Source organism: Canis lupus, chromosome 15 (genome assembly GCF_048164855.1).
Source record: "Canis lupus baileyi chromosome 15, mCanLup2.hap1, whole genome shotgun sequence".
In the NCBI taxonomy this organism is placed as follows: domain Eukaryota; kingdom Metazoa; phylum Chordata; class Mammalia; order Carnivora; family Canidae; genus Canis; species Canis lupus.
In genome coordinates, this window is record NC_132852.1 from 16292332 (window position 1) to 16307124 (window position 14793).

At 36.5% G+C, this 14793-nt stretch overlaps 1 protein-coding gene across 50 annotated transcripts in view; it reads right to left on the reverse strand.

The window, feature by feature from the left end:
* SORBS2 (sorbin and SH3 domain containing 2) overlaps positions 1-14793 on the reverse strand; it is a 215393-nt gene that overhangs the window by 39540 nt on the left and 161060 nt on the right. For 39 of the 50 annotated variants that reach the window (XM_072776009.1, XM_072776011.1, XM_072776007.1 and 36 more), the window contains 5 exons: positions 10406-10564; positions 9611-9694; positions 7648-7704; positions 2949-2998; positions 184-371 (listed from right to left, as the gene is read on the reverse strand). In XM_072776009.1, the coding sequence (XP_072632110.1) occupies positions 184-371; positions 2949-2998; positions 7648-7704; positions 9611-9694; positions 10406-10564 (538 nt within the window). The remainder of the gene's footprint in view (positions 1-183; positions 372-2948; positions 2999-7647; positions 7705-9610; positions 9695-10405; positions 10565-14793) is intronic. The other 11 variants (XM_072776015.1, XM_072776046.1, XM_072776057.1 and 8 more) reach the window with 3 other exon arrangements.

The following is a 14793-nucleotide window of genomic DNA, read 5'->3' on the forward strand; positions in this document are numbered from 1 at the left end:
CACCAGTCTGACCTAGTCTGTGTGAGAAAAGATGGTTAATTGTTTTGAAGTGATGTTGTAGTCAAGATGCTGTGTTTAAATGCTAGCTGTCTCTGGATGGTTATCCTGGACCAGCTCTCCCAGAGTCCCTCAGTTTAAAATTAAGCTAGTAAACTGCTTACATGTCAATCTATTATTGCTCACCTTTTGCTCTTGAGGGGGAAGAAGGAGAGGAACTGATGATATAAGACTTTGTCAGGGTGGTGCTTGGTCCTGGGAGGTCCGCTCCACCTGGGCTAGTCCTGCTCGCACTGGGATCCACGCCCCGGGGCGGCCCCACTGCAGGCTCGCTCTTCCTCCTTTTCCTAAAGTCACTGGCCATGCTCGCAGAACTAAAAGAAGGAATCAGCTTCAGTTAGGCTGATGTTGGAGGAGGTTCACCTGTGAATCAGGACAACTGGTGGAATGGGCTAGTGATCACGGCACAACTCTTACCCTCTATTCCCCCAAACTATAGTTTGAAGAATTCAGCCCTTGATATTAAACATGATTTCTTTATAATCATCTCTTTAAAAAAATTCACAGACAGTACGATTTTTAAGAGAAGTTTTAGGTTTACAGAAAAATTGATTGGAAAATAGAGTTCCCACATACTCCCTTTCCTGGTGCAGTTTCTCCTATGGTGACATCTTTTATTACTGTGATACATTTATTAGTTGATGAACCATCTGGACTCATTATTATTAAATGTAATTAAAGTCCATCATTTATATTAAGGCTGTTTTCTGCCTTAATCTCCATGTCTTTTGGTGGTGTGATAGCTCATTTCTTTTTATTGCTAAGTACTATTCCATCATATGGATGCACCAGTTTGTTTATCAATTCACCTACTGAAAGGCAGCCTGGTTGCTTCAAGTTCTGGAAGCTATAAATAAAGCTGCTATAAACGTCCATGGGCAGTGTTTTGGTGTGGGTACAGGTTTATTTATTTACTTTTAAAAAGATTTTATTTATCTGAGATAGAGCAAGAGAGAGATCAAGCATGAGCTGGTGGGAGGGGCAGAGGGAGAGGAAGAAGCAGACTCCCCCTGAGCAGGGAGTCTGGCTCTGACTCCGGGCTGGATCCCAGGACCCCGACATCATGACCTTAGTTGAAGGCAGACGCTTAACCTACTGAGCTACCCAGGCACCCCTGGATAGAAGTTTATAATCCATGTTTTCAAGTAAAAATTCTCCTTTTAGTGTAATATGTTATGACTGACAATTCAGTGTTGTGATTTGTGTCACATATCTTTTCTCTAGAAAGAAGAGTCCCAACAATGTGTCTATATCCAGAGAAGGCATGCCACAGTGGAAGAAAAGACTCCAAAAAGGAAGACTTCTGGTGAGACAAATTTCTCTTACTTCAAGGTTTCCCTATGGCTTTCCTACTACTCTGAGCTGAAAACCTTACACTGGAATTCTAACATTTTCTTATTTAAATAATGAATGACTAATAATTTGGCCAGCAAGCAAGCTATTAAAGGGGACTTTCACCCAGTTGTATGAAATGGCATCAACAATCTACAATGGCAGTAGTTTTTATCACGTTCTGGGTCTGAATACAGTATCATTTAAGACAAACACCAGGGGACGGGAGATACACACTACCCACTATGCCGTCTGTCAAATCATCACATAAAATTACATCAACAACAGCAGTTAAGAGCACCACCAGCTCCCATGAGTCAACAATACGCGATTTGCTTTGCTGACATTATTGTCTGGTGTAGCCTGCACAGCAAGCCTGTGAGGTGTGCATGCTTATCCCTATTTCATAAACGAGTGAATGGAACACACACATTGCAAATAGAGAGATGGGGCCAGACCTCAGAATTTGTCTGTGTTCTTCTAAAGAGGATGTCCTTCTTCTCCTAGACCTGTTTCTGCTGTCCCTAATCATGTCATAAGAGGGTCTGTGTATCTTTATAGCAGTCTTCAGGTCAGATTAGAACTCTAAAATTCAAACATTTTAGGAGCATAGATAGATGTAAAAGATATAAAAGGAGGACTTGGAGCTTTTTTCTTAGTAACATTGATGCCATTGGATGGCACTCATGAAACCCAATTTGCAAAGGACCCAACTTACAAAGTTTTTGACTTATGTTGATAAAAATCTATAGAAGAGCAGATTAATGTTATATCAACATTTGTTGTCGAGGGCACAATATGGCTGAGAGTTTGTATTATTCCCTATTGCTATTGAACCGTGTCCAAATTTCTACAATGCTATAAAGTAAGTGTGATATTTAAAGTCCACCAACAGAAGTTACCTCGGCAGACTCCTCGGAAGGTTAGGGCTAGAGGTTACAGGTTATTCTGGTTCAATTCTAGTTTGTTTCTGCTCCTTGCGAACTGTGTGAACTTGGTAAGTGATGTGGCCTATGTTTCATTTATGCAGAGATAAAGTGGGGAAGATAGTATTTAACTCATTGTGGTGTCTTAAGGATTAAATATATTTAGGTACCTAGAATGTCTGGTACATAGGAAGCCCTTGTTTATTGGCAGTAACAATGTTTCTGATTTGTGTATAATAAACAAATATATGTAGAATATAATTTAGAAATTTTCTAGTAATTTACAATATTTTTCAAATATACTATCATACGTATCATCTAACAATATTGCAAATTGGATTTTATAATTCCCATTTAAAGAAAAGAAAATTGGGTTTAGAGGAGACAGAGAAGGGAAGAATCTCTTGGCAAAGGAATCCAGAATTATTTCACTAAATTTTCATAAATTTTTGAATATGAGCATGGAAAATGATGCAAAAACAAAATAAAACAACTTCATAAAGTATGGTGCTCCAAATAATAACGCGTGATAACATAACCCTCATTATTATTACTTCACTGAGTAGTATTCCTATTGAAAAAGAAACCACTGGTATAGAATATTCTGGTTGTATAATGTAATGACGTTCTTACCTAGTGGGTCTTTCCAGGCTTCTGTCTAAAGAGGACTGATACAAGGAGGCCTGTTAATAGAAAAATATTTCCATGAAAATTTTTACCAGGAAAAAATTTCATTTGTCCATGAACATTAAATTAGGTATCCTAAAAAGAATATTATAAAAACTGACATTAAAAATACCATTTGTTTTGATCATAAAATGTCTTTCAAAGAGAAATTATGTAACCTGATTTCTATTTTCTTCCTATCTACTTTCTTTTTTGATATACCACAATGTATTTCTCTGTGTAACTCAAATTATCTACAGCCCAAACATTGCCTGTAGGAGAAAAGAAAAGTTAACCACTCCTTCACTTAGGAAATAGACTGTAAATAGAAATTTTCTGCATAAAGGAATAGTTTGATGTTTAAAAAAATATTTGTGGTCATCATTCAGTCCTTATACAATAGAAACCTTTTTAATAATTTTTTGTCTTGTTGCCAGGTGTTATCTTTAAAATATAACATTTAGGGTGAACTTGAGATCTTTCCTCTGTCAACACAGCCATGGCATTTTAATAATACCATGGAATTTGGTTTGAAATTAAACTAAATTGCCTGGTGCTTAAATCAGGTAAAGATTGGCATATTTCAAAATATTTTAAGTTCAGGGTTGGTTTAAAATACACGATTAATGAACCAAAATGTAACCTTTTCTTTAAAAAGTGGATTTTTAACATTTTTGTGAGAAAATCAACTCTCAGTTGTTCATGGTTGTAGGAATAAAGGAAAATAGAAAATACAAATTGATATATAATTCCAAATGCCTGTTGTACACACCACTTTCATACTCTTTCATTCTGAAGGGTACAATGAAACAGATATTAGGCAAAAATATTAGATATGAGTTTTTCACTCCCCATGACAATTGCCTGGAATAATTGCTGAAATATCTAAGGCAAGAGAGAGCTCTTGACACTGAAAGATGAGTGAAAGTAGCTGTGGTGTGATGACTAGAATGTATAGGAAAATGTATATAAGTATATATGTCTAAGATTATTTATATATGTATATAGTCTTGGTTTGGGCCATATTAGATGATTAGTTATTTGTCAAAAACTTTGGTCTGATGAAGAACTGAAATTCTAGTTTAAAAATGTCCTTCCATATGAAATTTTAAAAAGTCAGCTGAAAAAGCAGGATTTGACAGATTTTATCTTAAATTCCTATCACATTGAAATACTTTACCAGAGTTTTAAAAACCTAATACTTAGTGGAAATTAAACCACACTTTAAAAACTATTTCGATGACTTTATTTTCTACTTCTAAATTAGCACCAATTAACCAATTAAAATATTAGTATTCTTTATGTAGATTCTTTACGTAGATCAGTCTGACAAGCCCTCTTATGCATAACTCTAAAACTGGTTCTGTTAATTAATATTTTCATTTAATTCTATCTTACTGAATAAGAGTGGAATATTGCCCAGAAAGAAACAAAAGCACCTTTCTGCAAGAGATTATCCTTCTTCCTTTTAGACCGAAAAAGCATATTCTAATATTTGTAATTCCTAGACAAGATTTAGATTCCTAGGTTCTCAATAAATATAATATTAGAAGAAAAAAATTCAGTCCACTAATCTGATAAATTTGCATGAGTACTTTGCTTGCTGAACTCTGAATTGGATACTAGAAAGGTGGAAAAAATAAATACTAAATAAAAAGGAAAGCAAATGGGTCAACAAATAAAACCAGATAATTATATTTTGATTTATAAATATTATTTCTAGGGCACCTGGGAGTGTCAGTCGGTTAAGTGTCTGCCTTAGGCCATGATACCAGAGTCCTGAGATGGAGCCCTGAGTCAGGCTCCCTGCTCAGTGGGAAGTCTGCCTTTCTCTCCCCCCTGCTGTGCTCTTTCTCACTCATTCAGTCTCTTTCTTTAAAAAAAAAATCCTTACCACCCCCCCGCAAAAAAAAAGAATATTAATTCTACATGTTTGCAGAAAAGCAACACCAAGTAGCCTCAGAGTTACTGTTTCTGCGGATCACAGTATTCACGGAACACCCAACCACAACCACAGTTGATTATTAAAAAGTGTCAATTGCGGAACATCTTGGAGTGATCATCCTATAGTGACCAGAAATTTTGAATTTCAGGCTTGGAATGAGCCTAGACAAAACTGTAATGTGAGATAAAACATAGTGTGAGCAGCGAAGGCTCTACACTGATAAATTAATTGTGTTTTAGGTTTAGGCAAAGAAACTACAATGATTCCTCCTTGTGCTGGTTTCCACAATCCAAAAGTAACTGAAATTAGTTTTGTGATTTTTACATATAATCAAACGAAAAAGTTCTTTATTAAATTATAAGGAAATATAAAAGGTCTAGATAGATGACTAAGAGAGAAAAACTTTATGATAATTGTATGAATGATACTCATTCTGAAGTGGAAATCATCTGCAGAGAAGGGGTAACTGATTTTACTTATTATGATCTACTGAGTATTTACATATAACATACCTAGATGAAGTTCATTTTAATAAGGTATGGACACTGAATCACTCTTTCTGCTATGTGATTAAACTTTGCTTAAAAGTCCTTAATTGTTCTTCAATAATGCCAGTTTCTCAGTTTCATGGATTAGAAAGTATGCTATTCATGGGATATGCAAGGCAGTTGATAAATGATGGTAGGGTAATGTGTAATCAGTTACAGATTTTACCCGAAATGTTTTACATAAGGATATTGAAGATGGAATCCAGTACCTTATCAAAATATATGTTTTTACATTCTGAAAAGCCATGATGTGAAATTAGTATTCCAGAACCATACAACACTCCTTCTTCATTCCAAAGAGATAATGGCAATTCAGTTTAACCATCAGCAAAGTGCTTTTTTATGTGATTATTTTGCCACTACCATAACATGTAGAATGCATAGAAAGTTTCTACTATCTTTATTTAGCCCAAGAGTTATTGTGTAATATTAATTACAGGAACTTATTTCAGAAAAATAGTTAATAAGGAATAATATTAATAACTTGTTTCTAAAAGATTTGAATTCTAAATGTATCTCTTGGACATGCTAACATGTGGTATAAAGGGAATAGAATGGAAGCAAAGGCTTTGAGACTCTATTTTATTTTTAACTTGCCACCATCTTATCTTGTGATTTGGGATATAGTTTTAAAAAATTGTTGGGCTCTACTTTTTTGACTTAAAAATGAGTGAGTTGGACACAGTGATCTCTAAATTTTATGTAAATTCTCAAAGAAACAACCACCTTAAAAACATCCTAAAACTATCTGACTAAAATAACAGGAAACCATCTGACCAAATTGCATTCCAAAATAAATTCTTGGGCTCTTCATATGTAGAAATGATACCCTTTCTTCAGATGTGAAGGTAGCATAACATACAGAATAGAATTACTTTTATTTGATTGTCGTTAGATTATCTGTCTACAAAATATAAGCCTTTATAAATGACTGCATTCAGTAACTTAGGATGTTCTTGATTATTCTATTTTGCTTTTATCTAATATCTAAATATTTGATTACTTCTGTATGTTAATATGAGCACAATTTAGAATTGCAAATTGAAGCTTCAGGAAGTTGGATATTTCCTGCGAGACAGTGCCCATGATTCCAGTGGTCATCACTGTGTGTCAATAGTACTTCCTGAGGCATAGATATCTTACTAGTTTTATTTTCTAGTTGCACATATTTAATCAAGTGAAGACTTTTTGATGACGATATTTATTATTTTTATATATACTTAGGACCACAGAGAAACTACGGTGTAAAACCAGTTTATGTACTTTGCTCCCATTCTAGCTGCTTCTAAGAATTACCACAGGGAGGCTTTTATATAGCTGATGTTTAGCAAAATTGTCACTTTTGCTCAAGTCAACCAATAAGTCTTAAATCTGCTTTTCAAATAATTTCATTTTTCTTTGCAGAAAGCAGGATAAAAAGCTTCGACTCTGGATTGTTTCTTCCTTTTTCATACTTTCTCTGACTAAATCAAATAAAATTTGACATTGCCTGGCATAAATTTTTTTACCTAGCAGATTGTCATGAGCATTCTAAAATAGAGACGGCAAATGCACTTCATCTCATATGCCAGTTATAATCTATTATAGTGGTTTCCTGGATTATAGCATTGAGAAAGATTAGTAATGCCTGTCAAGGATGTGGAACTGGGAAATTGTGACATGTGTCCCAGTTGTTTGTCAGTCTTATTCTTGATTTTATCTGATGCTAAAATCCACAAATTGTATTTAGGCAAATGAAAGATTTACAAAAATTTTAAGAATATGCAGGGCATAAACATGTAATTAAGAATCTGTCATTCTGCACCTCCAAGCATGATGAAAAAATGGCTCTGTATAGTATTTTACACAATCTAATCAAAACAGATGGTTGATATATGCAGTAAGCGTACTACTTTTGATTTTTTTGTCACACTCCTGGATACCAGGATTGTGTTGAGTAGTTCAACTGAAGGTTATGGCTGGAATGGTTCTTCACCTGCATTTTAGAAAGAGTCAACAACAACTTTGGAATAGTTAATGTCTAAGCAATGATCCTGGATACAACACAATGATAGGAAGACCGATTTTCCACAATAGCTTAGACACAGCAGTGAATCGTTAAAACACGGATGGTTCAGAATCACAGTAACAGCTCCTAAAGATAAATCTGAAAAAGAGAATAATTTGTTTTTACCTCATTGGAAACACCAGAAGAATGATCTTGAACATAGTCCAGAGCCTTTTTAGGAGGCTGGGTGTAGATGCACCACATAAGCAGAAGTGTAGAGATGGAATGGAGGAGAGTCAATGGCAGCAAGGAATGGACATGTGGAAAAGGTGACAACAGTTAGAGATTGAGTGCTGATAGCATCAGACACACATAAAGAGTGCATGAATGGAGCCAAATGGGGATGGGGGTGGCCTAGGAGGAAGAGTGGAATGTTCGTAAATATTCTCAAGCACTGGGCAAAATTACTAGTGATTTGATTAGTATATTTATAAACTCATTTCATCAGACCAAAATGAACACTCATAGTCTCTAGCCACAAAGGAATGCAAGGTACATTAAAGAAACATTAAAATAGCAGGTGGATGGCATGCTGGTGAGTTTCCATGTGGCTGAAAATGATTATCAAAAAATGCTGATAATTTAAGCTCAGAAATTGGCTTAGTCCCTACAAACCAGGTAATTAATAATAACAATACATATAAAATAAAACTAGAGGATTTTTTTTTCTCTAAAATAAAATGTATTTATGTGAATATGTGGATATAAATTAAGAAAAACACTTTTCCTTCTAGGTATAGAAATTCTAGGAAAAATTCTTTGGTTTATATTCACTTACAGTCACTTTTGATCCAGCTCAATAAAATAAGGAATCTAACCAAGTGTCCTTTGTTTTTTAATGGAGGAGAGGGACAACTCTAAGCACCCAGTATCCAATATATGGTCAGTTTGTGAGTATGTAAGTCAGTGTCTGATATAGTAAAAGACAGATTATACTCTGTGATCATCAACAAAAGTCTGTGTAGTGGAAATGTTATGTTCTTTAAGAATTTAAAATTCAGAAACACCATTAAGAATATTAAAAATATGTAACTGACACATACCAAATGTATAGGTATTGGTTGATAGAGTTCCCCAATAAAACTTCAGTAATAGAGGAAATTGTTGGGATGCCTGGGTGGCTCAGATGTTGAGCATCTGCCTTTGGCTCAGGGTGTGATCCCAGAGTCCTGGGATCGAGTCCTACATCCGGCTCCTCATAGGGAGCCTGCTTCTCTCTCTGCCTATGTCTCTGCCTCTCTCTCTGTGTCTTTCATGAATAAGTAAAATCTTAAAAAAAAAAAAAAAAAGGGAAATTGTTATTAAGGATTTGGGTTGACTCTAACCCAAACAGACTAAGCAATTCTCCTAAGGCCCGCCTTGGGGCAGGGGGGCATTTGTGGATAAGATGTTTTGCTAGCAAAATCAGAAATCAAGGTCCACAAGATTTTTTTTTTCTCTTTCCTTATATCCTTAAGAGTAATTGCGGTATTTTATAGTGGGAGTATACTGACAGTATATTATTGTGGAAATTGCCCAGAGATTTTTGGTTTGTTCCATAGGCCTGGGTTTAACTTCTGGCTCTACCACTTACTATCCTGTGCAAACTACTTAACCTCTCGGGTTACTTCTTATTGGCGCAGCATCCAGAGAACTCACTGAGATGGAGTTCAGAACCCAGTACTCTCCAGTGCTTGGTAGTTCAACAGCAAACAGAAGCTATAATAATAGAACTATTATTATAAATATCACGATACTGCTTCTGATTGAACTAGACCAAAATGGACTGTAAACAAATATAAATCTTCTTTAAACCTGTAACAATTGTCTGAATAGTCTAGGACAGAAACTATCTCAGCATTTTTAATTTGTTTAGATATAATCATCCTAATGCATGACGCATGCTAAGGAAAAAATACAAGGCAGCGTCAGAGCAGGTTTAACCATTTGGTACAGAAGTGAATGTGGGCTAAGCTGTACCCAGTTTGTCTATCTAGTATACATTATTTTGTTCTGTAAATGACACCTGTCTCTTCTGATAATGGTTATGTTTTATAAACCAAACAACATTCCCCTAATTTTCTTAAATTAATAGGCTAGCCTCACTTACCGGGCGTCCAAACTCCAGTTCTGAAAAGAATTTATACCAGGGCTCATTTTCTAAATCTATGTCATCTGGATTTATGCGATCAGTCTGGAGCAGATGTGAAGGCAAAGGGAAGGAAAAGGCATACTGAGCTGAGTGAGGGAAACGCTGTGTGGTATGAACAACACACACGCGCATTCGCACGCGAACATGCACCGACTCTCATCCGACAAATCTCAGCAGGAGAGAACAAAGGATGTAAAGCAAAATGAGTAAAATTAGGAAATGGAGATGAGCTTCGTTGGCATCACCTAGGCCCCTAATCACTTCCTCTGTCCACCTGTCTTCTCTTTTGACTTTTCTCCTTAGCCTGATGCATAAACTACGAAAAACTGTGACAGCCAGAAGGAGCAAGGAGAGCACACCAAAAATAGGCTAGATTCAGCCTATGAAAGTTAAAATAGACTCCACTTAGTCACCAAGTAGCTCATCTGGGTGAGTCACTCGGCTGCCCCTGCCCTCATTGATCCCAGCATGTAAGGCTACATTCTGCAGACAGTTGGCTCGGGTGCAGATATATGGAGAGCCTGGTGGAGAGGGGGAGGGAAAGATGGGAAGAGAGGTGGGGGGAAGGAGTGAGAAGTGCCAGGAGGCTGGTGGGGGTAGACTGGCATGAAGAGGGGGTCTAGTGGGGGCAGCAAGGTGGGGGTGGTGGTGAGTAACTAGGCTCCGATTGCCCCCTTAGCCTCTAGAGACCCAGGGCTAACTCCCTGAGATTCCTGAAGGGCATTTGATAAGGTAATGAAGGAAGGAGCTCACCCAGATGGGAGAAAGAGCTGGGGTGCACGGGCTCGGTAGGGGGAGGCCAGTCCTGGGCGGAGGGGAGGGGCTACCAGTTACTTCTCCATATGGTGAAACAGAAAGAGGCTTCCGGCCAGGTTCCCTTGAAACAGGTGTTGGAGTTGTTGGGAGAGAGGGCTGTAAGAAAGAGGGGTGAAGGAAACACTGATTCATTAGATGGAGGTTCTTGATGGAACCAAGAGGACACCAGTTAGCAGGAGGAGACGTTTCAGAAAGGTAAGGTGTCCCTGGGGAGACCCAGATAATTTAGGAATGGTCTGGACCACTGAAAAGATGTGAAGACAAGGAGCCTCCCGGAAAGTGAAGAATGAGCACATTTTGTGAGCTACCACCCCAAGAATCACCTACCTGTCTACCTTGAGCTGGAGTAGTGAAGGGGTTGGGTTTTCCCATTACTGCAGCTAGTTAAGGGTGGGGAGAAGGTGAGCAAGAGGATCCCACTCTGCTTTGGTTGACACTCTAATTCAGAGAAAAAGCCAATTTTTATAGTTGACTTGCTCCCCTCTGATGGTTTCTGAATATTATATTTAAGATAGAAACACTAGAAGTGTTAATATAAAGAGTTTGAGAAAATACATACAATTGCTTTAGTAATGGAAAACCCAGATATGGAGCATTTACTTTATCCAACAATATCCTTGATGCCTTTACATAACACATGCCTGATCAGACTGATTCAGGTTATTGATTTAATATTAAATGGAGATGCCTAAAGTACTACATATGGGTTATTACTTCTTTAACAATTGTTACATAACATTAATTAAACATGGTACAGTTGGACAGTTACATTTTAAGTCAGAAAAAAAGGTACACCCTAGTTCCCTAAAAGTCACCCACCCTGGCCAAGAGAGGACATATTCTTTGTAATATTGAGTGTTTTGAGATAGCCCATATTCTAACAAAAGCCATTATTTTGCCATTAGCTTGTCCAAGTGTTTTATTGGCTTTTTGAATTCCCAATCTTTTGTTAATTGTATACGGTCTGGATGCAATAATCAATTATATCCAAAATATTTTTTTAGAGATGTGCTCTTTTTATTTCAATATTTTATAATAGGAGATTATGATGGTAGCTACAAACATTGATAGGAAAATTTGAGGCATCATAACAAAATAGTGAAAGGGCCCAAGTTATCCAAAATATGTGATCATAATGATAAAGACCGTGTAGTAACTCTGGGGAATGTTTATGGTAGAATGGTAAGCGATAAAAGTTGAATATGATCATGTGCTTGTACAGTATTTGCAATAGTATCACAAAGCCTGTGTCTGGATGAGACAGAAAGAAAACATGTACACAGATACAAAGAAACCCACAATGGTGCTCTGGTATTGCAATTGTTCTTTTCCTTCTTTTAAAATATTATTTTGTTTCACTATTATAATGTTGTGGAGAATATCCTCTAATTACTATGGGAGATATTGCGGAAAACTTGACTCAATTTATAACTGATTCAATAGTACAAAAGTACTAATTGAGATTTTGATATTACCAAAATATTGTCTTTCTCCAATTATCATTTAGATAATGGCTGCAGCATATGAATATTTCATGGAATAGTTCTACTGGAGCTGATTTTTAGAGTAATTGACATTAGAGAGAATTTTCTAGTAGTTTTTGTTCTTTCTATAGAGGCCTAGTACTTCTTCCACAAGAAAACTAAGATTCGGTGCTTTCAAATCTCATTGTTTGTAATATAATACGTCTAATAATATTATAATTTTATATCTTGATTTTATAATCTCGATTTTACAATTCTTTATTTTATAAATCTGCTTTCATATGTAGTATTTTGTTTTGCTAAAGGGAGATAGAAAGTTAGAGGAAACAAAATTTGTTGAAAAAATATTTTGAACAGCAGAGGGCAGCAAATTTACTAAACAAATAAATATATTTACCAGTGGTTACAACTTCACTTTGACTTCCACCGTAAGAAAATATATAACAAACAGATATTATGAAATCCTGATTTATAGATACATATTTCTATGATAGAATTGGAAAGAGAGGAATATCTGCCATCCTGCACCAAAACTTAGAATGACAGTTTTTCATGAATTATGATTTTATAGATTAAAAATTTAATTCACAGTCTCAGTGGGCAACTATCTAGAATCCATGGCGATAGACATTGGCAGAGAGAATGCCCCAGACAATGATCATTGATAATTATCTATAACTTCAGAACTTAATGAAAATAGTATTTTGGGAATATCAAAATCTCAATTAGTACTTTTATACTAATTTGAGTATCGTCTGTAAAGAAATGCAAGTGGCAGAACTAGAATTTTCTTTTCAACTTGGTTGACCTATTGAATCCCTTTAGTTACGCAACAGTACTATGTAGCAATCTAGATTCACTGCTAAGGTACATAGAAGCCTCACAAAAGTCAGTGATACATATACAGAAAGTCAGCAACAGACATATACACACACTCATAATCTCACTAAATCAACTCTTTCCATGCATAACTTGAAAGTTCCTTTGAGTTGACACTAGTATGAACACTCAGAAGAAACTCACTTAGGAAGTATGATTATATTTTACTCGAATTGCTCATAAAAACAACAAAAAAGCAGATATACAGTTGCACATTTTTCTAATCCTTCTTGTTCTCTTCTCATTTTGAAAAACCCGGCAAATCTGTGCTTAAAACAAATGCGTATCAGTGCAAGAGGAAGTGCTTAAGAAAACCTAAGACTATAAATCAGACAGGATTCTTATTTAAAGGCAAGCAAGGGTGAACCATTTCTAAAGCTTTTGTTTCCTACAATTTCAAAGCATTTAGTTGCATTTGAGGTTATAGAAATTCTACTATTCTCAGTATTCTCATTGCAGGCATATGATTTCTATATGTTGTTCCCCCCCCAAAAAAGTGCCAACATAACCTAGGTCCTTAAAATTTATGCTCATTAGATTTTAAATCTTTAACGGCATTCACTACTATGTTTTATATTTATTGTGGTTCCACAATAAATAATACACGAATTGTCAGCTGGGGTCATTCTTTATGGTTCAGACCATCAGATGAAACTCCCCAAATTCTTACTGTAAGCTTTAACAATCTTCATTGATAAGGAAATGTAAGTTCACTGCAATTTAAATTGCATTTCGACTCTGCACAGTGCCTTCGATGATTATTTCTTTCTGCTTTTATCATTATGTGCCGGCTTAGTTATTGTAGAGAAAGGTAATGTCTTAATATTGTTTTCATTTTATTATGTGTAAAGAAATCCTGAATAAGTGCTTAATTTAATGTAATGTAATGTAATTTAATTTTGGCTCACCTATAAATATATCCAATCCAGATGGGATGTAAAGTTTTTATTAATAAAATCTCAGCAGAGAGTTTATATGATTGCCTCACGGAATACACGGCGGTTCAAGTCAGTTAAAGATAATTCCTGGTACTTGCAAAGGACTTTTGCAGATCAAACATTAGATCCCTTTAATCGATGTTTTCAAATTTATAGGCAAACGAGTATCTATGCACTTCAAAAAATTGCATTGACCTTTAGTTTCCTGCTAAAAACATGAATGCTTGGTCCACTGATTCCTAAGGAAGAAGGGGATCCCTTTGACCAAAGTCTGGGGAAGAATTTTTATTCGAGCAATCTGCCTCCTCTGCCCACCTTATACTCCGGGGAACCAGAGAATTAGTGAACCACAGTCACTGATAGCAACATGTCAAATCCATTGTGTGTGCTTTGATGGAGACCACTGTGCCTTCTGTCAGTAAGAGTGTATAGACTTCACAGATAAGCCACAGAGCAGGGATTCAGTCTCTCCAATTTCATCCACCAACTGTAGGAGTAAAGTCTATATTCATTCATTCATTCATTCACTTATTAGGTCAATGACTATTCACTGAACACCTACCATGTGCCCGGCATTGTGCAAGGTGTTGGGGATACAGTGGGTGCCATAGACATGGTCCCTGCCTTCAAGGTAAGGGAAAGCTAGTGAGGGACATGGACAGGTGAACAGGCCCTTAGAATTCAGTGTGTGAGGAGGAAATGCAGCAGTGTGCTCTAGGCACACAGTAGGGGAGCTTCATACCCAGGGTGGAGAGGTCAGTGATGACACCCTGGGAGAAGAGATAAGGCCACAGATGAGATGGGATGGAGAGAGCTTTCCTGGCAGAGGAATAGCTTGTGCAAAGTCCAGGAAGGCAGGAATCGAAGGTTGTCTGTAAAGCTGGAATAGAGTGAGTTGGCAGGAAGGGCAGGAAGAGACATGAGGTCGGTGGGGGCCAGGTCACAAGGTCTTTTGGAAATTGCATGAAGAGGTTTGAATTTAGCTCCAAGGATACTTGAGAACCAGCAGAAAATTTCAAGCAGA